This window comes from Podarcis raffonei, chromosome 4 (assembly GCF_027172205.1).
Source record: "Podarcis raffonei isolate rPodRaf1 chromosome 4, rPodRaf1.pri, whole genome shotgun sequence".
In the NCBI taxonomy this organism is placed as follows: domain Eukaryota; kingdom Metazoa; phylum Chordata; class Lepidosauria; order Squamata; family Lacertidae; genus Podarcis; species Podarcis raffonei.
Genome location: NC_070605.1, coordinates 57,377,192 through 57,403,689, shown reverse-complemented (window position 1 = coordinate 57,403,689; position 26,498 = coordinate 57,377,192). Strand labels below are relative to the sequence as shown.

General features: G+C 47.3%; 1 protein-coding gene across 1 annotated transcript; it reads left to right on the top strand.

Moving 5' to 3' along the window:
- The first annotated feature begins 20 nt into the window (after positions 1-20).
- Positions 21-22,788, top strand: RSPH1 (radial spoke head component 1). Its single transcript, XM_053386799.1, has 9 exons — positions 21-142; positions 1,598-1,711; positions 2,431-2,536; positions 3,536-3,626; positions 4,893-5,028; positions 16,929-16,994; positions 20,111-20,270; positions 21,355-21,483; positions 22,352-22,788. The coding sequence occupies exons 1-9, from the start codon at positions 89-91 to the stop codon at positions 22,399-22,401; spliced, it is 906 nt and encodes a 301-aa protein (XP_053242774.1). The 5' UTR covers positions 21-88; the 3' UTR covers positions 22,402-22,788.
- The last annotated feature ends 3,710 nt before the right edge of the window (positions 22,789-26,498 follow it).

Here is a 26,498-nt window from a genome sequence, read left to right as displayed (position 1 = left end):
CGGAGCCCCGCCTTCTAGGAGGCCGGGTGAGAGGGGGCGGGGTCCAACGGGCGAAGCCGTTTCCATGGTGACAAGCCCGGACTGAATCATGTCGGATCTCGGCTCGGAAGAGATCGAAGAGGAGGCTGAGAATGATTTGGGGGTCAGTGTGCGGGGAGGGGGGGGGGAGGAAGATGTAGGAAGGGATACGTGTGCAGGTTAATCGTTTGGGTCAGAAAAAAAGCCCAAACGCACTTACTAGGAAGTAAGCCCCATTGAGCACAGTGGGACTTGCTTCTGAGTAAACATGCCCAGGTAAGACCATTTTCTGAATGAACTCCCCACTCTCTTGAGTGGAGAAATTGTGAAGTAAAGAAAGAGGGGTTTTTTTGCAGAGAGTTTCATGCACGTTTGCATTATGGTAGAAACAATTTGGGAAAGGTAAAACACCAGTTTCCATGAAGCAAAAAGTGGAACTTTTTATCATTATTATTACTGGGAGTTTGATTCAGAATCTCATCCGCAATATGGAGACATACTCTGGTGCCTCACCCCATGTTTTCAGAAATTATTGTCTTTTAGTCCTTTACTTTGTCCAGCCATTGCGAAAGCCTCAGCATCCAAATTGTGTGGATGCAAAGGAGCCTTAGGCAAACGCTTGATTTACATGATTTATTTAAAATAGAGGAAATGACAAGGTGAATTACGGAATTTGAGATTTTACAAAGCATTCCAGAGAGAAAGCTGTTGACTTTTAAGCTCTTGCCTAAGGTGCTTACTTGGCAGAAATAAATATAGAAATAATTTAAAAACAATAATTGTATGGCTAGAAGAAATACTATGCATAGAATGCTGCACCGACAGAAGAGTCTATACAACAACGTCTTAAAATTATTCATATTAAAACAAAAGAGAAAACTATTTTCAGGGTATCTATTAAGGACACATGCCATTTCGCCTGCAGTTGAACTTAATAGGACTTACTTCTGAGTACACATGCATAGATAGGATTGCACAGACCGACAAAGAAAGAGATATTTGCAGTATATAATATTTTGTATTCACCTTGTTTTTTATGAGGAGAAGCCATAGCTAAGTGCATGCAGCAGGTCCTGGATTTAGGCCCCCAGCACCTCTAGTTTGAAACTAGAGAGCTGCTGCTATTCAGTTTCCAGATGAGTGGATGTGTTTGTCTGTTGTAATAAAAACAAGAAAGAGTCTTGTGCTAGCTTAAAAACAAACAAATTTATTATAGCATAATATTAGTCATTGTTGAGGTAATACTGGATTAATGGTCTGACTTTGTAAAAGGCAGCTTGCTTTGTTGGATGACCAGATGCAAAAGAGGACAGAGGTCCTTTCTCTTTAATAATTGTGTAGAAGGGAATGCTGCAGGCATAGTTTACATGAGAAGCTACAGTTAAAATTACTGCAAAACCTGCATATACCTGCTGAAATCCTCTCTTCTCCTACACAACTACTAAGTGTGAAGGAGCTCTTTCCTCTTGCTTTCAGCTACCCTATTCCTCTCTTTATACACAAAAGATATAAGTAGACTTAAGTCATGCTGACTCCTCTGTTTTAGCCGAATGACAACTATCTGATCTCATTCAAGTAGGAATATGAAGGAGAACGCAATGAAGCCGGTGAACGGCATGGGCAGGGAAAGGCCAGATTACCCAATGGTGATACCTATGAAGGACAATATGCAAATGGTAGAAGAAGTGGACAGGTATGACTTATTTTGAAAAGCATTTGCCCATTCTCTATACTAATATCTTAGCCTATAACCCAAACACACTTTGCTGTGGGGTGGGGCTAGACTGGGAAGAGAGACTCCCGCCTATGAAGTCACACCAGTATCACTCTGATATGGTGGAGCTCTCCACTCAAGTCACCAAATGGGTGGAGTGACACCTCAAAACAGAATATTCCAGGGGCAGGAATTGGACTCAGCCAGTCCAGGGACCTCTAGTTTCTCAAGGTGGCCCTACTACCAACATTTGACAGGATCAAGACCAATTCAGGCCTAACTGCTATGCCAGCTCCAGACTGTTACAGCAGTTTGTTTGCTCCCCTGCCTTTTTGTGAGTGTCAGGGCTGCAGATGCCCCTGTGATTCTGTCATTGCCCAGCTGGAGTTTGGATTGTCTTGAAACTCATTTTATACTTCTTATGTAGTGGCATCATCCACACACAAGAAGGAAATGTTAGCATATTTGCAGAAATATTTCTTTAAAAGTAGGGGGAAAAGTTCTAAGTAGAGCAGGGACCCCAAACCATCCAATGGGGACTGAGCATGCTCAGTAGACATGTAATGCAGACTGATGGGGGAACGAGGGCAGTTGCAGTTTCTGCTTGTTTAGTGTATATTGGCCATTTTCATAATATATATGCTTTAGTAAAACAACCAGAGCATGAACAAGAAGTTTCTATAATGTATATGTTTCAGGGATTGTACAGATTCAAGAATGGCGCACGCTACATAGGAGAATATTTTGAGAATAAAAAACATGGCAAAGGAATCTTTTATTATCCAGATGGATCCCGATATGATGGTAAATTGTATTTTCTCTGTTCGGATTTAAATGTGAGGATTTTGATGACTAGTGAAGTGTACCCATTCGTGATCAGGTCCTGCTTGTGAGCTTCCCATATGCATCTAGCTGGCTATTGTGAGAATGCTGAATTAGATAGGCCTTTGGCCTGATCCAGCAGGGCTCTTCCTATGTACTTAAGATAACATGAAAGATATAGTGGGTGAATAGAGAATTGCCACAGTGGGTCCACTCAATATGTGAGTTGGCTGGGGCACAATGGTGGGTGTGAAAGCACAGCGACACAACGTATGGTCTTGCGTGAGTGCCAAATGCAGATTAGCAGAACCAGGATGTTGCCTCGCTGTGCCAACAATAACTGCTATGATTAGATGCTGGCTCAAGTGCAATCGGCGAAGCTGCTATGTGAAACAAAGAATGAGTAGAGTGAGTGACTGGGGATGCTGAATCAGCTTCGCAGAACCCTAAAAGCTTTCTATCATTATGGAGCAAGTAAACAATAAGGAGGAGAGTAAACACAATGTGTGGTGGTTAGGCTCCCCTTTATAGAAAAGATAGGAGATCTACATTGTGAACATGGAAATTGTGGTGAGAAGAGTGAGAACTTACTGTTTTGATGCAACTTTGCACACATAATATTGAAATAATCTCTCCTAATGAACATATATGTAGCTTCTTTATAACACCAGACTATTGTGTGTCTAGCTAGTAGAATGTATATTGGTCACACTCTTATCCAGGACATTTGTATTTATGTAATCAGTTACTCCAGTTATACTGCCTTATCACAGTACAGGATTATTTTCGTTCAGTTTGCTTTAGATTTCTCAATTGTATTCAGTAATATTTGTGTTTTTAAGAAAATCATTATATAAATACTGAACACTTTCCACCATGATAACAAATGTATTATTTGTAATCAAGCCAAATATTAAGTACTCTGGTTTATAACGAAATGGATACAAAATAGTGCATATGTTTCTATTGTATTCATTGCAGGAGAATGGGTGGAGGACCAAAGACATGGAAATGGCATTTACTACTATGTAAATGGAGACACATACGATGGAGAGTGGTTCAATCACTACAGGTTGTTCGACTGAAACTTTAGGTTTCTTTTACATTTTTGAGTGAATGATAAATTCTGGTGGGATCTGAAACAAATGTGTAGTGTATCCTCACCTCTTAGGAGTCCTGTTGTTCAGGGATTCTAGCCAGCTTCGAACAGGAGCCTTGTAGTGTTGTCTAGGCTTTTCAGGGAGACAAAAGGGTACTTCTGTCCCTGCCTCCACTTCACATCCCAAGATATTCTTCTGCTGTGCTACATAATGCTAGAGCACTGAGGTTTGGGGCTGACTGACAGTCCTGAACCTAGGCATTTTATTGCTGTATGTCAGGTGTGCTTTCTGGGGAATGTGAAAGTGAAAACGTACCCTTTCCCCTCTTCTTCCTCCCACAATGTCCCCAAACAGTACAGTGAGGAGAGTTTTTTAGTCTTTTGGCAGTCATCCTTGGCAGTGAGGTTTAAATTTGGTGTTGAATCCAAGAATTGGTTCCATACAAAATACTGGAAGAATTGGGGATTTTAGTGTAGCTGTGATTTGGCAGCTTCCTGCTCCAAGTTCCTGTCTTACAGGTGAATACACAAGTTCTCTCTCCAGACAATGAGATTAGTTGCTCTAGTGTTTTCTTCTCTTTCTTTTTATTCTGTCAAATTTATTCTGCTCCAAATTTCTTGTTAGGTCATTTTGGTTCCTCTGCCCCCTTTCTTTCAATTTGTACATTTCACTACAGTGGTACCTCAGGTTAAGAACTTAATTCGTTCTGGAGGTCCGTTCTTAACCTGAAACTGTTCTTAACCTGAGGTACCACTTTAGCTAATGGGGCCTCCCGTTGCTGCCACGCGATTTCTGTTCTCATCCTGAAGCAGAGTTCTTAACCTGAAGTACTATTTCTGGGTTAGTGGAGTCTGTAACCTTAAGAGTCTGTAACCTGAAGCACCTGTAACCCGAGGTACCACTGTATTCCAAATCCAATGGGGCTTATTTCCAGGTAACTGGATATAGGACTGCAATTTTAATTTTTAGTTTGTTGTTGCCCCTGTGGCAGTTTATTTTCTGGGGTAAAATCCCCCCCAAACCTCAATCAACAACTTCAATCCTTAAAAAAGGTCAACAACCTTGGTCGGCCCTCACACATGTTCAGTTCATCAAATCCGGCCCTCTTTGAAAAAAGTTTGGGCACCCCTGGAATCAGTACAGCCTGTGACAATCGGAGGAAGATAACTTTTGTGTCCATAATCAAGATGTGAGGTTTCCGCCTGTTTAATGTGAAACTGTTCTTTGTCTCTCCATAGGCATGGGCAAGGTACATATCTGTATGCATTAACTGGCTCTAAATATGTTGGCACCTGGGCAAATGGACAACAAGAAGGAGCTGCTGAACTTATTCACCTAAACCATAGATACCAGGGGAAGTTTGTGAATAAAAATGTATGTATGCTATTGTATTGTATTGATCTGTTGAGATTTTTGATGTTATCTTTCATTATCTTTCAAAAACATTTATTTATTTGAACATTGAACGTATTGAACATATTTATTTATTTTTAATTGTTTAATTTTATTTAAATGAAAAGATTTATATGCTGCTTAATTGACAAAAACCTCTAAAAGTTTTGTGTAGAATAATATAAATTAATCATTAAAATACCAAACGAAATCAGTTGTTAAAACCAATAGAAGTATAATATAAATATAAACAAATGGGGTAGGCAGTGTGCGGGCTGAAATCGGTTTTAACAATGAAATATGGCAACCCTTTGATATAGAGTGATGCGGCATTAAGTTACAACAGCAGCAAACTGTCGGTATGGAAATGGGTTTTCCGATGAGGCCCCTGGGGTCACCCAGCCTGACACCTGCAATGCCAGAACCATCACTATGGAAACGGGTTGTGCGATGGGGACCCAGGGGTCACCTAGCCTTGCAGGACTCCTGGAGCCTGATCAAACAACACCTTTCCATAACAATGGTAATGGTCTCACTGGGGTCAGGCTGTCATCACACTCCCGTTTCCATAGCGAAGGTTCTGGACTTGCAGGGGTATGACTGAGTGATCCCTGGTACCCCATCGCACAACCCGTTTCCAGAGCGATGCTCCCGTTTCCATAGCAATGATTCTGGCCTTGCAGAGGTCGGGCTGGGTAACCCCTGGGATGATGACGCACAACCCGTTTCCTGAGTGGTGATCCTGAGCTCACAAGGTTCAGACTGTTTGAACCCTGGGTCTGCAACGTACAACCTATTTCCATAGCGACAGTCCCATTTCCATAGCAACGGTTCATGCCTGACAGGCTGACCCTCAGGACTCCGTCAGAAAACCCGTTCCTTGAGTGATGGTCCCCAGCTCTCAAGGGTCAGGGTCGGAGACCCTTGGGTCCCCAACCTAAAACCCGTTTCCATAGCAACGGTTCTGTTTCCATAGTCACAGTTCCTGCCTCGCAGAGGTCAGGCTGGGTAACCCCAGGGCCTGGGCGTGCAGCCCGAGCGAAGGTCCTGAGCTCGAAGAGGTCAGGCTGGGTGACCTGTGCGGCTGCAATGTAAAACCCGTTTCCATAGGGACGAACCCATTTCCATAGCGATGGCCCTGTTTCCATAGCGATGGCCCCTGCCTCACAGGGATCAGGCTGGTTGATCCTCGGGACTTCGTCACAAAACCCGTTCCCTGAGTGATGGTCCCCAGCTCACAAGGGTCTGGCTCGGAGACCCTTGGGTCCCCGACCCATTTCCATAGCGACAGTCCTGTTTCCAAAGCGACGGTCCCTGCCTCACAGGGGTCAAGCTGGGTGATCCTTGTGACTCCGTCACAAAACCAGTTCCCCGAGTGATGGTCCCCAGCTTGCAGGGGTCAGGTTCAGAGACCCTTGGGTCCTCAACCTAGAACCCGTTTCCATAGCAACAAACCTGTTTCCATAGCGACTGTCCCGTTTCCATAGCGATGGTCCCTGAGTCAAAGGGGTCAGGCTGGGTGACGCTCGGGACTCCGTCACAAAACCCGTTCACCAAGTGATGGTCCCTAGCTCGCAAGGGTCAGGTTCGGAGACACTTGGGTCCCCAACACGTTTCCATAGTGACAGTCATGTTTCCATAGCAATGGTTCCTGCCACACAGGGGTCAGGCTGGGTGACCCTCAGGACTTCGTCAGAAAACCTGTTCCCCGAATGATGGTCCCCAGCTCGCAAGGATCAGGCTCGGAGACCCTTGGGTCCCCAATCTAAAACCTGTTTCTATAGCAACGGTCATGTTTCCATAGGGACGGTCCCTGCCTCGCAGCAGTCAGGCTGGGTAGACCCAGGGGCCCGGTAGTATAACCTGTTCCCTGAGTGATTGTCCTGAGCTTGCAAGGGTCTGGCTCGGAGACCCTTGGGCCCTCAACCTAGAACCCATTTCCATAGCGACGAACCTGTTTCCATAGCGACAGTCCCGTTTCCATACTGATGATCCCTGCTTCACAGGGGTCAGGCTGGGTGACACTCGGAACTCCGTCACAGAGCCCGTTCCCCGAGAGATGGTCCCCAGCTCGCAAGGGTCAGGTTCAGAGACCCTTGGGTCCTCAACCTAGAACCCGTTTCCATAGCGACAAACCTGTTTCCATAGCGACTGTCCCGTTTCCATAGCGATGGTCCCTGAGTCACAGGGGTCAGGCTGGGTGATGCTCGGGACTCCGTCACAGAACCTGTTCCCCGAGTGATGGTCCCCAGCTCGCAAGGGTCAAGTTTGGAGACCCTTGGGTCCCTGACCCGTTTCCATAGCGACAGTCCTGTTTCCATAGCGATGGTCCCTGTCTCACAGGGGTCAAGCTGGGTGATCCTTGTGACTCCGTCACAAAACCCGTTCCCCGAGTGATGGTCCTGAGCTAACAAGTGTCAGGCTCGGAGGCTCTTGGGTCCCCAACCCTTCCATAGTGACAGTCATGTTTCCATAGCAATGGTTCCTGCCACACGGGGGTCAGGCTGGGTGACGCTCGGGACTCCGTCACAAAACCCGTTCCCCAAGTGATGGTCCCCAGCTTGCAAGGGTCTGGCTCGGAGACCCTTGGGTCCCCGACCCGTTTCCATAGCGATAGTCCCAATTCCATAGCGATGGTCGCTGCCTCACTGGCATCAGGCTGGATGACGCTTGGGACTCCGTCACAGAGCCCGTTCCCTGAGTGATGGTCCCCAGCTTTCAGGGGCCAGGTAGAGAGACCCTTGGGTCCCTGACCTAAAACCCGTTTCCATAGCAACGGTCCCGTTTCCATAGCGACGGTTCCTGCCTCACAGCAGTCAGGCTGGGTAGACTCAGGGGCCTGGTCATATAACCCGTTCCCTGATTGTCCTGAGCTTGCAGGGGTCTGGCTCGGAGACCCTTGGGTCCTCAACCTAGAACCCGTTTCCATAGCGACGAACCCATTTCCATAGCGACAGTCCCGTTTCCATAGCGATGGTCCCTGCATCAGAGTGACGGTCAGGCTGAGTGACGCTCGGGACTCCGTCACAGAACCTGTTCCCCAAGTGATGGTCCCCAGCTCGCAAGGGTCAGGCTCGGAGACCCTTGGGTCCCCAATCTAAAATTCGTTTCCATAGCGATGGCTCCTGCCTCACAGGAGTGAGGCTGGGTAACCCCAGGGGCCCGGTCGCACAACCCATTTCCTGAACGAAGGTCCTGAGCTCGCAGAGCTGGGTGATCTATGCGGCTGCCCGTTAAAGCCCGTTTCCCTAGCGACAGTCCCGTTTCCATAGCGATGGTCACTGCCTCACGGGTCAGGCTGGGTGACCCTCTGGACTTCGTCAGAAAACCTGTTCCCCGAGTGATGGTCCCAAGCTTGCAAAGGTCAGGCTTGGAGACCCTTGGGTCCCCAACCTAAAACCTGTTTCTATAGCAACGGTCCCGTTTCCATAGCGATGGTTCCTGCCTCGCAGCAGTCAGGCTGGGTAGACCCAGGGGCCCGGTAGTATAACCTGTTCCCTGAGTGATTGTCCTGAGCTTGCAAGGGTCTGGCTCGGAGACCCTTGGGTCCTCAACCTAGAACCCATTTCCATAGCGACGAACCTGTTTCCATAGTGACAGTCCCGTTTCCATACTGATGGTCCCTGCTTCACAGGGGTCAGGCTGGGTGACACTCGGGACTCCGTCACAGAGCCCGTTCCCCGAGTGATGGTCCCCAGCTCGCAAGGGTCAGGTTCAGAGACCCTTGGGTCCTCAACCTAGAACCCGTTTCCATAGCGACAAACCTGTTTCCATAGCGACTGTCCCGTTTCCATAGCGATGGTCCCTGAGTCACAGGGGTCAGGCTGGGTGACGCTCGGGACTCCGTCACAGAACCTGTTCCCCGAGTGATGGTCCCCAGCTCACAAGGGTCAAGCTTGGAGACCCTTGGGTCCCCGACCCGTTTCCATAGCGACAGTCCTGTTTCCATAGCGATGGTCCCTGCCTCACAGGGGTCAAGCTGGGTGATCCTTGTGACTCCGTCACAAAACCCGTTCCCCAAGTGATGGTCCTGAGCTGGCAAGTGTCAGGCTCGGAGGCTCTTGGGTCCCCAACCCGTTTCCATAGTGACAGACATGTTTCCATAGCAATGGTTCCTGCCACACGGGGGTCAGGCTGGGTGACCCTCGGGACTCCATCAGAAAACCCGTTCCCTGAGGGATGGTCCCAAGCTCGCAAGGGTCTGGCTTGGTGACCCTTGGGTGCCCGACCCGTTTCCATAGCGACAGTCCAGTTTCCATAGCAATGGTCCCTGCCTCACAGGGGTCAGGCTGGGTGACGCTCGGGACTCCGTCACAAAACCCGTTCCCCAAGTGATGGTCCCCAGCTCGCAAGGGTCTGGCTCGGAGACCCTTGGGTCCCTGACCCGTTTCCATAGCGATAGTCCCGTTTCCATAGCGATGGTTGCTGCCTCACTGGCATCAGGCTGGATGATGCTCGGGACTCCGTCACAGAGCCCGTTCCCCGAGTGATGGTCCCCAGCTTTCAGGGGTCAGGTAGAGAGACCCTTGGGTCCCTGACCTAAAACCCGTTTCCATAGCAACGGTCCCGTTTCCATAGCGACGGTTCCTGCCTCACAGCAGTCAGGCTGGGTAGACTCAGGGGCCTGGTCATATAACCCGTTCCCTGATTGTCCTGAGCTTGCAAGGGTCTGGCTCGGAGACCCTTGGGTCCTCAACCTAGAACCCGTTTCCATAGCGACGAACCCATTTCCATAGCGACAGTCCCGTTTCCATAGCGATGGTCCCTGCATCAGAGTGACGGTCAGGCTGAGTGACGCTCGGGACTCCGTCACAGAACCTGTTCCCCAAGTGATGGTCCCCAGCTCGCAAGGGTCAGGCTCGGAGACCCTTGGGTCCCCAATCTAAAACTCGTTTCCATAGCAACGGTCATGTTTCCATAGCGATGGCTCCTGCCTCACAGGAGTGAGGCTGGGTAACCCCAGGGGCCCGGTCGCACAACCCATTTCCTGAATGAAGGTCCTGAGCTCGCAGAGCTGGGTGATCTATGCGGCTGCAACTTAAAGCCCGTTTCCCTAGCGACAGTCCCGTTTCCATAGCGACGGTCACTGCCTCACGGGTCAGGCTGGGTGACCCTCTGGACTTCGTCAGAAAACCTGTTCCCCGAGTGATGGTCCCAAGCTTGCAAAGGTCAGGCTTGGAGACCCTTGGGTCCCCAACCTAAAACCTGTTTCTATAGCAACGGTCCCGTTTCCATAGCGACGGTCCCTGTCTCGCTGCAGTCAGGCTGGGTAGACCCAGGGGCCCGGTAGTATAAGCCGTTCCCTGAGTGATTGTCCTGAGCTTGCAAGGGTCTGGATCGGAGACCCTTGGGTCCCCAAGCTAAAACCCATTTCCATAGCAACAAACCTGTTTCCATAGCGACTGTCCCGTTTCCATAGCGATGGTCCCTGTCACAGGGGTCAGGCTGGGTGACGCTCGGGACTCCGTCACAGAACCTGTTCCCCGAGTGATGGTCCCCAGCTCGCAAGGGTCAAGCTTGGAGACCCTTGGGTCCCCGACCCATTTCCATAGCGACAGTCCTGTTTCCATAGCGATGGTCCCTGCCTCACAGGGGTCAAGCTGGGTGATCCTTGTGACTCCGTCACAAAACCCGTTCCCCGAGTGATGGTCCTGAGCTGGCAAGTGTCAGGCTTGGAGGCTCTTGGGTCCCCAACCCGTTTCCATAGTGACAGACATGTTTCCATAGCAATGGTTCCTGCCACACGGGGGTCAGGCTGGGTGACCCTCGGGACTCCATCAGAAAACCCGTTCCCTGAGGGATGGTCCCAAGCTCGCAAGGGTCTGGCTTGGTGACCCTTGGGTGCCCGACCCGTTTCCATAGCGACAGTCCAGTTTCCATAGCAATGGTTCCTGCCTCACAGGGGTCAGGCTGGGTGACGCTTGGGACTCCGTCATAAAACCCGTTCCCCAAGTGATGGTCCCCAGCTCGCAAGGGTCTGGCTCAGAGACCCTTGGGTCCCCGACCCGTTTCCATAGCGATAGTCCCGTTTCCATAGCGATGTTCGCTGCCTCACTGGCATCAGGCTGGATGACGCTCGGGACTCCGTCACAGAGCCCGTTCCCCGAGTGATGGTCCCCAGCTTTCAGGGGTCAGGTAGAGAGACCCTTGGGTCCCTGACCTAAAACCCGTTTCCATAGCAACGGTCCCATTTCCACAGCGACGGTTCATGCCTCACAGCAGTCAGGCTGGGTAGACTCAGGGGCCTGGTCATATAACCCGTTCCCTGATTGTCCTGAGCTTGCAGGGGTCTGGCTCGGAGACCCTTGGGTCCTCAACCTAGAACCCGTTTCCATAGCGATGAACCTGTTTCCATAGTGACTACAGTTTCCATAGCGACAGTTCCTGCCTTACAGTATTCAGCCTGTGTGACCCTTGGGAGTCCATCACAAAACCCGTCCCCTGAGTTATGCTTCCGAGCTTGCAAAAGTCTGGCTTGGAGACCCTCGGGTCCCTGAAGCATTTCTATAGCAACAGTCCCATTTCCATAGGACCGGTTCCTACCTCACAGGTGTCAGGCTGGGTGACCCTCGGGAGTCCGTCACAAAAAACCGTTCCCTGGTCCCGAGCTCACAAGGGTCAGGCTCGTAGACGGTTCCTGCCTCGCACGGGTAAAGTTGAATAACTCGTTTCCTGAGCAAAGCCCAGGAACCCGGTCGCGTTTCCCGAGCGAAGGTCCTGAGCTCGCAGTGGTCAGGTTGCATCACCGGCTGCAACGTAAAAGCCGTTTCCATAGCTACTGTCCCGTTTCCATAGCGACGGTCCCTGCCTCACAGGGGTCAGGCTGGGTGACCGTCGGGACTCTTACAAAGCCTGTTCCCCGAGTGATGGTCCCGAGCTCGCAAAGGTCAGGCTCAGAGACTCTTGGGTCCCCAACCTAAAACCCGTTTCCATAGCAACGGTCCAGTTTCCATAGCAATGGTTCCTACCTCTTAGGGGCCCGGTCGGACAACCCGTTTCCTGAGCGAAGTTCCTAAGCTCGCAGTATTCAGGCTGGGTGACCCTCGGGAGTCCATCACAAAACCTGTTCCCTGAGTGATGGTCCCGAGCTCGCAAGAGTCTGGCTCGGAGACCCTTGGGTCCCCAAACCGTTTTCATAGCAACCATCCCCTGAGTTCCCTGAGTGATGGTCCCGAGCTCGCAGAGGTCAAGCTCGGAGACTCTTGGGTCCCCAACCTAAAACCCGGTTCCATAGCGATGAACCATAGCGACGGTTCCTGCCTCGCAGGAGTGAAGCTGAGTAACCCCAGGGGCCCGGTCAGACAAACCGTTTCCTGAGCGAAGTTCTTGTGCTCACATTGCTCAGGCTGGGTGACCTGTGCGGCCGCAACTTAAAGCCTTTTTCCATAGCCACAGTTGTGTTTCCATAGCGACGCCCCCTGCCTCACGGGGATCAGGCTGGATTATCCACAGGACACAAAACCCGTTTCCTGAGTGATGGTCCTGGGGTCACAAGGGTCTGGCTCGGAGTTATAACCCGTTTCCATAGCGATGAACCTATTTCCATAGCGACGGTCCCTGCCCCTGCCTCACCGGGATCAGGCTGGGTGACCCTTGGGAGTCCATCACAAAAACAGTTCCCTGGTCCCAAGCTTGGAAGGTTCTGGCTCGGAGACCCTTGGGTCCCCAACCTAAACTCCGTTTCCATAGCAACAGTCCTGTTTCCATAGCGACGGTTCCTGCCTCGCAGGGGTCAGGCTGGGTAACCCCAGGGGCCCGGATGCACAACTCTTTTCCCGAGCGAAGGTTCTGAGGTCGCAGAGGTCAGGCTGGGTGACCTGTGCTGCCGCAACTTAAACCCGTTTCCATAGCGACGAACCCGTTTCCATAGTGACAGTCCCGTTTCCATAGCAACGGTTCCTGCCTCGTCAGGCTGGGTGACCCTCGGGACTCCGTCAAAAAACCCGTTCCCTGAGTGATGGTCCCTAGCTCACAAGGCTCAGGCTCGGAGACCCTTGGGTCCCCAACCTAAAACCCGTTTCCATAGTGATGGTCCTGTTTCCATAGCGACGGTTCCTGCCTTGCAGCGGTCAGGCTGGGTAAGCCCAGGGGCCCGATCGCGCAACCCATTTCCTGAGCGAAGGTTCTGAACTGAGGTCAGGCTGGGTGACCTGTGCGGCAGCAACTTAAACCGCGTTTGCATAGTGACGGACCCATTTCCATAGCAATGGCCCTTGCCTCTCAGGGATCAGGCTGGGTGACCCTCGAAACCCGTTTCCCGAGGCATGGTCCCGAGCTCGAATGGGTCTGGCTCAGAGACCCTTGGGTCCACAAGCTAAAACCCGTTTCCATAGCGATGAACCCGTTTCCATAGCTACTGTCCTGTTTCCATAGCGATGGTCCCTGCCTCACAGGGATCAGGCTGGATGATCCTCGTGACTCCATCACAAAACCCGTTCCCTGAGTGATGGTCCCGAACTCGCAACGGTCAGGCTCAGAGACCCTTAGGTCCCCGACCTAAAACCTGTTTTCACAGCAACAGTCCTGTTTCCATAGTGACGGTTCCTGCCTTGCAGGGGTGAGGCTGCATAACCCCAGGGGCCGGGTCGGACAACCCATTTCCTGAGCGAAGTTCCTGAGATCCCAGATCTCATGCTGGGTGACCTGTGTGGCTACAACTTAAAGCCATAGCGACAAATCCATTTCCATATCGACAGTCCAGTTTCCATAGCAACGGTTCCTGCCTCGCATGGTTCAGGCTGGGTGACCCTCGGGAGTCCATCACAAAACCTGTTTCCCCAGTGATGGTCCTGAGCTCGCAAGTGTCTGGCTCAGAGACCCTTGGATCCCCGAACCGTTTCCACAGCAACAGTCCCGTTTCCATAGCAACGGTTCCTACCTCACAGGGGTCACAAAACCCGTTCCCTGATCAGGCTGAGTGACCCTTTGGTCCCCAATATACAACTTGTTTACATAGCAATGGTCCTGTGTCCATAGCAACGGTCTCTGCCTCTCAGTGATCAGTAGCCTCAGTGATCTGCCTCTCAGTAACCCTGGGTGACCTGTGCATCTGCAACGCACAACCCGTTTCCATAGCGACAGTCTCGTTTTCATAGTGACAGTTCCTTGCTTGTAGGGGTCAGGCTGGGTGAACCCAGGGGTCCGGTGGCACAACCTGTTTACCAAGTGAAGATCCTGAGGTCAGGTTGGGTGATCTGTGCGGCCGCAATGTTCAACCCATTTCCATAGTGATGGTCTCATTTCCATAGTAACAGTTCCTGCCTTGCAGGGGTTAGGCTGGTTGACACTTGGGACCCCTTCATACAACTCGTTTCCCGAGTGATGGTCCTGAGCTCTCACGCGTTTCCATAGCAACAGTCCTGTTTCCATAGTACGGTCCTGCCACGTAGGGGTCAGACTGGGTCACTTGGTATCCCGTCACACATCCCGTTTCCCGCGTGGTAGTCCTGAGCTCGAAGGGGTCTGGCTGGGTGACCTGTCGGGCCCTAATATATAACTCATTTCCTTAGTGAAAGTATTGTTTCCATAGTGATCGTTCCTCCCTCACAGGGGTCATGCTGGGTGACTCCTGTGGCACCGTCTCACAACCTGTTTCCCGAGCGGAGGTCGTGAGCTTGCATGTGTCAGACTGGGTGACCCTTTGGTCCCCAACCTAGCACCCGTTTCCATAGCAACGGCCCTGTTTCCATAGTGACAGTTTCTTTTTCATAGGGGTCAGGCTGGGTGACCCTTGGGACTCCATCACACAACCCGTTTCCTGAGCGAAGGTCCTGAGCTCGCAGAGGTCAGGCTGGGTCACGCTTGGGTCCCCAACCTATAACCCATTTCCATAGCGAGGGTGCCATTTCCATCACAACAGTTCCTGTTTTGTAGGGGTCAGGCTGGGTAACCCCTGGTCCACTGTCGCATAACCCACTTCCCGAGTGAAGGTCCTGAGATCGCAGAGGTCAGGCTGGGTAACCCCCGGCTCCCCAACTTACAACCTGTTTCCATAGCGATTTTCCCGTTTCCATAGTGATGGCTTCGGCATCGCAGGGGTCAGGCTTGATGACCCCTATGGCTCTGTCACACAATATGTTTCCTGAGCAATGGTCCTGAGCTTGCAGGGTTCGGTTTGGGTGACCCTTGGTTCCCCAATGTACAACCCATTTCTATAGCTACGGTCCCATTTCCATAGTGACCCCTCCTGCATCGAAGGGGTCAGGGTGCATGAACCCTGTGGTACAACCCATTTCCTCAGTGACAGTTCTGGCCTTCTAGGGATCAGGCTGGGTGACCCCTTAAGGCCCTTTGGACTACCCGTTTCCATAGCCTCGCATTATCCATTTCCAGAACAATGGTCCTGGCCTTGCAGGGGTCATGCTGGCTGGGTGACCCCGGGGCCCCATCACAGAACTGGTTTCCTGAGTGATTTTTACGGCTTCACAGGGGTCAGTCTGGGTTATCTCTGGGGCCCCATTGCACAACCTGTTTCCAATGGGGCCCCAGGGGTCACCCAGCCCAACCCCTGTGAGGCCGGAATCGTCACTATGGAAACGGGGGTTCGATGGGGCCCCAGGGTTGACCCAGCCTGATCCCTCTGAGGCAGATAAGACACCAGGAACTTCTGGAGGTGCTGAAAAGCAGAGGCCCAATATCTAGATGGTAGCCAGATGTTCAACTAAAACTATACATCTGCACAATCCTTGAAATTGAAGCAGTACTATGATAACTCCCTGCCTTATTCCCACCAGACACTGTACCAGTACCCAATAATTAGGCTGGAAGGTATTTTTTTTTAATCCCCCAAACCCATACATAATAGTCTTGATATCCAGGATCTCCAGTGTTCACCCAGAAGCAAAGCCTCAGGTAAGCAAGTTTGTTTCATTTACTTTTGTCTGGAGGTGATTCCATCTGTCCACATGCAGCTCCTGAAGAGGCTTGGATTGCTCTGAGAATGTGTGCTTTTATTTTGGTAAATGGTATATACATTTTTGAACAGCTACAGCAAGAACAACTAAGTGCCTATGGAACCTTATGGTCCATCACACTGATAATGGCATAAGCATTAAGGAATGGAGTTATATACATGAGTCTGGTAAAAATAACACAGGTTCAGATGGAAATGAAATGCAAATAATGTTTCTGATAATTATGCTAAATAAGAACAGCCACTTTTAGATCAATAGTCTTGGGAGGCTGTGATGTTCTGTCACTGGTTTCTGAATATTGGGTGTTTGGTTTCTGATGTAAATTTCTGTCCCTTTTTAACATGAAGAGTGATCTGTTTTTCTTATGTTAGACGGCAGAAAGACATCACTGATAGATGCCATTGTGGCGTTTGCCTCCTAGGATGGGTCAAGGAAAGGGTTAAAAGGGGTGTGATGTGATTGGCCAGTGGGAATGCAAGGGGGGAGCAAAAGATAGAGTGGGAGGTTTTGAAAGTCAGATGAGGTTTGGGAGTTGGGAGTTGAGGCTTGGGTGTTGGAGAAGGAAAAGGGAAGCTTAGGTGTGGGTTGGCAGAGTTGTATTGTGAGAGGGTGAGAGGAATTGTTAGGTTGAGTCAGATAGATAGTTGGGAATAATTCAGTTTAGAGTTGTTAGGAACTAAGATTAGGAAACTGACAAGAGAAAAATAAACCGAAACCATACGCTTGTTCCTGCATTTAAAAATAAACTTGATTATTTGTTTATGTTAACAAATGTCTGGACTCCGTGTGTCCCCGTGAGAAGCAGGGTGGTGGCAGCGAAGAAAGCAGTCGCAGTGGTGGCACAGGGTCAATAGACCGTGAAATGTCCGGGGGCCCTGTGTGATCGCCACAGCCATGTATGCTAAAGAATACAGTTTAGGATTTGATATTGTCAAAATAATACTAATTTTTGTTTGTTTTTTCCTACAGCCATTGGGTGCTGGGAAGTATATATTTGATATTGGATGTGAACAACATGGCGAATACATCCACGAGGTAAACACTACAAATGGTAACAACTGGAGAACCCATTCATTATATGTCTTAGAACTAATGAGTGACTGAACAATAGCCTGGTTGAGAAATAGGACCTTTGCTGTACGTCTAAGTGCAAGAGTAACAATTCTACTTGCTTGCAATGCTTAATTCATATAGACTTGCATTCACCAGATGAGGATAGATTCTCTATTCTTTCAGCCAGTTGCTGTTAGCAATCCCAGGGGTGCTTCCAATTGGTGTTTGTTGAGTATTCGTTCAGATTTGTTCACATCTATTTTCTTACCATACTTTCTGCAGTAAGATAAACAGCCACTAGATGGTGGTAGCATATAACGGCTGCACAAATCAGGATGCACAAACAAATCAGAATAAACGTCCATGGATTCCACACAGTACCTGCTTGCTGTCCTCCCAACTCCTTTTGCTATGTTCACATAAACACTGGGGTTATCATAAGAAATATCTATTGATACACTTAGTAAGACTTTGGCACCTGTACTTTCCAGCATGACTGAACTTTTGTTCAGTGAGTGTTGTTAATGCTCAGCTTCCTGGATGTGGACCAGCTTCTTGATATACGTGTATTCCTGTTATTGACACCTGACATGAATGACTCTCATAAGCTTGCTGTTTAGCTTTCAATGAATAGAGTATTATTCTTTTGAAAAAAATGATTAAATACTGCCTTTAAAATCTGTAACTCAAATCTGAATATTAATATTTTTCATTAAGTAGTGAACTGTGAATTATTAGTATTCAAATCTGCAAAAGTTGTTGAATTCAAGATCAGATATTAATGTTCTTGCCCTTTATTTCTATCCTGCAAAATAGGCAATGGCCTTCTGTACAGGGCTATGGGGAGGAAATGGCCTTTGGCAAAGCATATTACAAACTATGGCTCAAGTTTTCCTAAACTGAAACATTCATTTTAAAAATGGATTCTACCCTTTTGTGAATCTTGTGCTGCAAGCCTCGCTTATTCAATGAATGCACGTTTCATTATTTTCAACAAACTTGTGTTTTGTTTCTTCTTCTGCAAATGGAAGCTTTTGACTTTGTATAGTGGATTTCATAGTTCACTTTGATTCCTTTTCCACAACTTGCTTAGCTCATGCAAACCAAAAGCAAGAGAAGAGGCAGCAAAGAACTGCCTTCTGTGCAGAACCATGAGAAGCAACCAATCATTGAAGCCTTTATCTTCAAGCAGCCTAGTACAACAGAGGTGCCCTCTGGCTTTGAAATGGAGTGTTACTGCATGGTTTGCTTGCATGTGACATAAGTTAGAAAGGCATTTGATGGTATGGTGGGCAGAAATTGATCCTTTAGAGCATTGGTTGATATTATATATCTCTAATTTGCATTTTAATATATATTTTTAATACAACTACTTATTCTTTCAATCTCTTGCAGACTTTTATTATTACAAATATACTGCTATGTCTTATTATTAATGTTCATTTTATTTCTATACCTCCTTACAGTTTCAAGTAAAAATATCAAAGCTGTTTACAACCTACATCAAAACATCAAATAAAACATAACTGAAGAAAGTCTAATATAAAGTATGCATTCAAAGCAATATAATTAACATGGCTAAAATATTATCCTAAAGATTTCAAACACTGTAAAGGAGGTAAATACTGAATGCACATTTAACACAGTAAAGTTAGCAAACAAAAAATTGTCTTAAACATTTCAAAAGAAAGCATTACTAAATGAAATCAAATGTAAAATGCACATCTGAAACAGTATAATTAACAAGAGAATAAAACATTATCAAAAGCGTAGAACATTGCTGCTGCTGCTGCTGCTGCTGCTGCTGCTGCTCTTAGGCTCAATGACTAAGTGACAGCTAAGATAGTCTTACAAATCGTACAAATGAAGATGTTGATAAATCTTAAGGGCTGCTTTGGGTGTAATGGCAAGTCATAGCTTACTTCTGTATGCACATGCATAAGCCTCAAACAACTTCTCCTTACCACAAGGTAGTCTTCAAAACTAATCACAATTTGCTGTTACATCCAATAGCAGTGGATGGTGTGGCAGAGCTGCCCTGCGAGCACCAGAATTGCAGCAAATTACCTGGCTGGTGGAGGGGGTGGGGGCAAGGTTGGGGCTATGCAAACACACCGATGGAAGTGCTGGATTGGCTCCACCAGTGTGTCCCTGCAGGCCTGCCACACCCCAGCACTGTCCAGGTAAGCTGCAGCTACACCAATGTTGTAAGGGCAGCTCTTTTCCACTGCACCAACTTCTAAAAGGATCTAAACCATAGTTTCAGGTGTATTTGGGAACAATACTACTCAGTCTTTACCTGAATAAGACAAGTTTTCACCATCATACATAGGAAAATAGCTAACATCTAACAAGTAAACCTATGCTGGTCAACCCGGCCAGATGGGTGGGGTATAAATACAGTCGTACCTTGGATCTCGAACGCCTTGTGACTCGAACATTCTGGCTCCTGAACGCCGCAAACCCAGAAGTGAGTGTTCCGGTTTGCGAATGTTCTTTGGAAGCCAAACATCAGGGGCGGCTTCTGCGGCTTCTGCTTGAGTGCAGGAAGCTCCTGCAGCCAATCAGAAGCCACGCCTTGGTTGTTGAACGTTTTTGGAAGTCGAGCGGACTTCCGGAACGGATTCCATTCGAGAACCAAGGTATGACTGTAATAAAATTATTATTAGTACTAGTAGTACTGTGGGCATCAGACAAGTGTCTCTGGGGAGTGTATCCTGCGACCAGGGTGCCTGTGCCACAAAGCTCTGATTTCTAGTCATTGCAGCAAGATGGCAGCAATTAGAGAAGGGCCTCTCAGAACAGCTGTTTAAAAGATGGCATGTGTTGTAGCAAATGTCTATAACAGAGGCTGGATCAGGATTCCTTCTGGATCACTTTGATGGGGCATTGGAGCAACCAAAGCTGTTAACAAAGACTGTGGTGTTGATGTGGGCCTGTGTATCTGTGTATTGTTGCAGGTTGAAATAAGTGTATGTGTGTGTGTGTGTGTGTGTGTGTGTGTGTTTATAATGAAACAGAAATATGTTATGAGTTACAGGACTGGTCATTTCCTTTTTCATTCAAATCTGTATCCTGGATATTCATCTGAACTTCAGGAAAAACCAGAGGAAGAAGAGGAAGAAGAAGTTATGGCTCCATCTATTCCAAAATGGAAAGCATCAAAAATTACTGCCCTAACACTCTGGGCACCTGAAGAACCACCTCCCCCTCCTCCAGCAGTAGAGGTTGCAATAGTTGAAGAACCAACACCTCCAGGTTTGTATTTTGCTGCAGATTCAACCCTTTATTCACTGAAGTGGTCCATCTACTACATTCATTTCAATGGGTCTCACATTTTGCAACATTAGCACATTTTGCAACATTAGTGAGATGTAATGTTTTATGATACTGCACTATGCAGGAGTTTCTAAATAAAATTAGGTCCAGGAGTATGGAGGATATATCCCACCACTCAGTTTGGAATGCGTTGCGTGATAATATCTGTGCATGGAGAAATTCAGAGATTGTTTGACCCGCATAGGTGATTGGAACTTTCTTAGATATATGGGACGTCAATGTGATCTCCTGTGTGGCATGGCAACAGAGGTTTACAAAACATGCACACAGATTGAGGGTATATTCAAATATGGGGTGGGGGAGATCCATAATAAAGCCCTGTTAACTCTATAGCCAAGGCAGAATGATGTTTTCGCTCAAGAGCCATATTCTCTTATAGCTATATGCTGGCGATAGGTGGACCCAAAGGAAAGTGGGATTCCTCACACGCTCTCTTTCGTGCCCACACATGCCCACACACATCTGTTAGCATACATTCATGTACATACACAAAATTCATATATGTCACACACATACATATTCATGCATATACACATTCACTTGCTGGTAAATAAACATTTTTAAAAAGCCTCCCATTGTGACAATGACTGGTTTTCTCAAGCTTTATTGCCATGCAGGAAGCATGTATTTGAGGAAGGGGGACGGTTGCCACATGAGGAGAGGGTTCCTTGCTGTGACTGCCCCACCCCCTTAAAATCTCCCTCCCTCTCCCCCACAGTGCGACTATGGCACTTGGGGGGGAAAACTATCCCATGGGAAGGTTGGTTAAATTCCAAAGGCCTGGGTAAACAGAAGGGTTTTTATCTTGTCCCTAAATGAGGCTGATGTGGAGAAAAACCAAAAATAATTTAGAAAAGCTTTATATGGAAAGGAAGCTGATGATGACCATCGTAGGACCAGAATGTTGCCTCACTAACTTGTAACCTAAATGAAGCTAATAAGCAGGGCAGCAATGCTTTTGTTCTTCTAACATTTTATTTTTTCTTTCTGTTTTCCACGTCAGCTGATGACACTGCAACTGAAGTTCCTTCTGAAACTACTGAGCAACCTGCAGAGGCAACAGAGCCCACCGAAGAGACATCTCCTCCTAAAGAGGCTGAGGAGGAAGATGAGACAGCTAAAGAAGAGCAAGGTGAGGGCTAGTGCAGGGGTCAGGAAACTTTTTCAGCAGGGTCCACTTTCCACTTTTTCACCACTGTCCCACAGACCTGGGGGGGAGGGCTGGACTTTATTTTTTTGGGGGGAGAACAAATAACTATGCCCCACAAATAACCCAGAGATGCATTTTAAATAAAAGCACACATTCTACTCATGTAAAAACATGCTGATTCCCAGACCGTCCACGGGCTGGATTTAGAAGGTGATTGGGCTGGATCCTGCCCCCAGGCCTTAGTTTGCCTACCCATGGGATAGACAGAAGGTGCAGTGAGTGATTAAGCTGCTCCCTTGCTTAGACGGGATATTGGCATCCTATTTTTTCCTTGTACCTAGAGGTGTACCGCCCTTGTACATAGAGATTCCATTTTGTTATCATGCGCAATAAAGTTGACAAAAAATGTTCTTTGTGGAAACAGACACATGGATATCAACGTAAAGACATAGCTACATCTAACCCAGCAAGGCTTTGCAAGGGTTACCTGCTTGCAAAGTCACACAATCTAGTCCACAGTGCTCCACTGCAGTACAGTGCTGCAAAAAAAAATAATGCTATAAAGCCCAGCTGGCTCCCTCTGTCCAAGGCTACAGGAAGGTGGTAGAGGGAGGCTCCCATCCTTTTCTGTCCCATTGGCATCAATGGGAGGAAAAGTCACTACATCAGCTCCTGTTCAACCACAAAGCTGCACTTAGGATGGGGCATAAGACGCCTTGGCCAGCTTTATGATTCTGGTCTGGTGGTTTTTTAATTCTGTTTCTATAGTGTGAGTTACAAGCCTGATATTTCAGAAATAAATAATCATCCCTGTTGTACTTCTTTCCCTCCATTTCTTTTTTTGCCACAGCTGCAGTCATAGCAGAAGAAAAAGAGGAGGAACTTGAGGCCCAGGACTAAAGGAAAGAAGTGACAAATGTTGCATACAAAGAAATGAAGCTCAATCCAGTCAAGGTTAAGTCCTGTTAGTTTTAATTGAGGTATACTCACATGCTCAACTCTCCCATTGAAACCAGTGGGACTTAAAAGTAGTTGATTTTGATGGGATTGTGCCCATACTCCTTTGGCAGTGCACTTATTATCTGAACTGCTTCTTTCATATTTCAAGGGGCAGCAATAGTCTCACTGCTGTGTCAAGGGGCAAAAGTCTGCCCTTCCTTCAGCACTCACTTGTGCTCCTCCTCTTCTATCCTGTCTCCCTGCCATCAAATAGGTGGTGGTGGTGCAGAAATGTTCTTTTTAAATTGAAATGTCTTTGAATAAAATATAAGTTTGGTTGTTCTTGAATCTATGGTTTCTGGGGTGTGGTTTTTTAAAATTATTATTAAATACAGAATATAGCCGAACCAAGTTAGACTGTGGGCATTTTGCTTTTGCTTTTCTGTAATGGAAAAGAAAACCTGCATTGACTAGATTGTACTTTTGACTTAAAACTGTTCTCTTCCACGTTTGATCCTATGTTAGCAACAGTGATGTTTTCATACACATAAGTGGTGTAAATGTTAAGCTACAATTTAGCGCTATACAAATGATGCTGAGTGACCCTGGCACTCAGACACCTCCTTCTCCCTGGTGCATTTCTTCCTCCCTGTGGAGGAAATAAGAAGCTTTAAGGCTGCAGTGAGGAAGAAGTGCAGGTGGCTAGATTGGGGGGACCAAGGGAGCAGAAGACATCTGTGGCGTTCGTACGGAGCCCCCGGTCGTCTCACGGACTATTGACCTGTACACCACTAATCTGCTGTCACCAACCAGGTCCTCCCTGGTAAAACACTTAGTCTCAGTCAGTTTCTTAAGTTAACAAAGAAGAGTGTAGTTTATTGCAAATACAAATAAACTTTAACCGCATTCAAAACGTTGTTACTCTTTACCTTCTTAGTCTTATTTTATCCTGTCTCTAACTCTTCTACCTCCCCTCACACAAGAACCAACTGCACTAACTGTCTCTCTGTTTCCACCTGTCTGCCAACTGCTTTTCCAACTGCCTTTCCCAACCAACCAACCAACCAACCAACCAACCAACCAACCAACCCACCCCACTAACTCACACCCAAACATTGGGCTAAGCCCCTTTTATAAACAGGTAGGCTCCGCCTCTGGCTTTTCTATTGGTCTACCTATTAACTCTTTCTCTCCTCCTGTACAGACATTTTCAAACGAACTGGCAAATGCCACAACATTTCATCTGGTCCCTCCTCAAACCTGGCAGCACCTTGGGCATGCCCAGACACTTGGATGCCAACCACTAAATCAATAAAGCTTGGATCCCCCCTGTTCCTCCACTAAAAACACATACAGTTTTCCTTTGGAACTGCCCTGTTAGCTGTAATAGGGTACTCAGAAATAAATGATGACTGACTCATGTACTACATTTTTATCAGGGAAAAAAATAAAAATAACAAAAAATACACATGATAAATACAAATATATGTTTTAAAAACATGTTGATACAAAACATGCTACGCTGAGCTGCCAATAGATTTCTGCAGATTGGCTGCAATGAGCCAGGTGTATTCCAAATGAGGTTTTCAAACAGTTATGTCAAGTGCCTTCATTTTTGTTTTGGTCCACTAGATGTCATCCTAGATTGGCTATACAAGCACTCTCAAATTGCAGATTTAAGAACAAATATTCAGACCTCTGTCAGCACCTGGTGTCATCATTCCAAAGTCAACAAAGTTACCCACAAGCTTTTATGGTGCCTCAGGACTATAGATCATACTGCTTGTCCTCAGCATTTTAATCTGGTTCCAAACTACAAGAAAGAAGATTCCACCTAAACATTAGGACGAACTTCCTGACAGTAAGAGCTGTTCGACAGTGGAATTTGCTGCCAAGGAGTGTGGTGGAGTCTCCTTCTTTGGAGGTCTTTAAGCAGAGGCTTGACAACCATATGTCAGGAGTGCTCTGATGGTGTTTCCTGCTTGGCAGGGGGTTGGACTCGATGGCCCTTGTGGTCTCTTCCAACTCTATGATTCTATGATTCTATGATTCTAATCTACTTTTATGCAATGGCTCATGGCTCCAAATCCCGATTTCATTCAGGCCAAGTGTGGCAGCCACTTCCGGCAGCTGAGTTTGAATGTAGTGAAAGGGCAGGCAATTGTTAGTTATTTAATTCATTATTATATCTTTATACTCCCAGGGAGAGACACTTGTGGGATTTTCTGCCTTGGGTGTGTGCCATTTTCTGTTCTATCTCTGGCAGCCAAATGAGGCCATAGCCAGCCCTGAGGCCATAGTCTGCTTCTCAGAAATGATGTATAAAGCACATGTGAGATACTCGCTTGTAGGGTTTTCCAGAAGAACATGATTATAAAACCCCAAAGAAGATGCATGCTTTGTTGAGAGAAAGCGCAGGGCCCTTACAGAGGAGGCACTGTGTAGATATTTTGGCAGTTCTCTCTGACCTGACCAGGGTTGAAAAAACCAGCAGCAGAGCAGAAACCTCTTTACTGATATTCTAAGGCACTTCCAGACAGTCACAATTTTGTGAGTGGGATTCAAGAGCATATCAGCAAACTCATGTTATGCAACAAAAGTAAACTTGGAACTCTTGAGCAGCAAACCTGCTTTAAAAAATTGGACTTTTTGCAGAAAGGAAATTAATAGGGGAATGGACTGAAAAGTGTGGGATTGTTTGATGCAGGATTGTATAACCTTCCTACAAACAAATCAGAATGAATCCCAGTAAACAGGTCATCTGGGAGCAGCCCTAGGCAGATTAAAAAAAGAGAAAGAAACAGAGATAGACAGCTTTCCCCCAGATGGTGACATGAGAAAGGTGTTGTTGAAGACTAAAATGGGGAACCTCCCATCAGCCCCAGCCAGCCTGGCCAGTGGTTTGGGATGATGGGCATTGTAGTCTAGCAACATTTGAAGGCTTACAGGTTTTCCACCCTAGTCTAAGGACTTGAGAGAGGCTCAGTTGCCCATAATGTGTACACACATTCCACTATTGCCTTCAGTAAATTGGTTTTGGAGGGTTTTTTAGTGTTTCGAAAACCTGCACAAGCTTATTTTACCATTTGCAAGTACTGCTTACTGCCAGCTGGGGGAGAATGGAGGTTGCAGATCAGCATTGGGCAGGATCCTTAGTCTAAGTGGATAGGGGATAGCCTGCCTCCAAAGGATCTGGTTATCCCCTTAAAGGGATCCAGGAAGAGGTGCTTTTGTCTGGATACCCAAGACAGGGGGCTGATGGGCCATAGCACCCCCAAAATGGTGACCTTGGAGGGGTTGCCTTGATTTAATGCACATCATAGGGCAATCCTTAACCTTGGTTAACACAACCAAATAATGAACTGGGCTGGTTGACTCAGGATACATACCCAATGCTTATGCCAAAACCTGCAGACATCTGTAATCAATAAATCTGTGGCCTATTTAAATCCCAGTTGGTTGTTTTGTGGTTATTGCAACTTTATTATGCCTTGACCCCACTGCCCATGACTCCATTGTGTCTGGACCTGCAACAGTGGATAAAATAGGTGTGTGGATCAAGGGCACTTAAGTCTTTTAAAAGCAAACAATCATATGCCAGACCCAATCCACACTATACTCCAAAGTGACTGTTAGCCAGGAGCTGTCCTGAACACCTCCCATCTGCTGTTGTGATAGAGCAAGAAAGGGAGAGGAAGACTAGGGGAAGATGGAATTTTGTCAGCAGAAGACATGCTGTCTATAGCATGTGTTTGTGTGCAGACTGCTTCATCTTAGAATTTAAGTGAGGACAGAATCTAAAGTAGTCGTCATGATTTTATCACACAAATGCCAACTCAGGAAATCACTGGCAGATATGGAACTGAAATGTGAACTTGATATTATCAGTGATGTACAGTTTTTGCAACAGCAACAGCAATACTTTTATTCTTGCTTCATAAAAAGAACTGTAAGGCACTTAACAGTTCCCGTATCTAATTACTGCTGCAGTTATTTGATGGAAGCAAGTGTGGGAATCAGACGAAATTCCACGCCTCTTTATTACAGTAGAAATGCAG

Bases quoted from the DNA above. Each gene is read 5' to 3' on its own strand.
- RSPH1 (XM_053386799.1), top strand. From the start codon at position 89: ATGTCGGATCTCGGCTCGGAAGAGATCGAAGAGGAGGCTGAGAATGAT. The intron at 1,712-2,430 runs GTATGACTTATT...TATATGTTTCAG, and splicing joins ATGGTAGAAGAAGTGGACAG to GGATTGTACAGATTCAAGAA. The intron at 2,537-3,535 runs GTAAATTGTATT...TATTCATTGCAG, and splicing joins AGATGGATCCCGATATGATG to GAGAATGGGTGGAGGACCAA.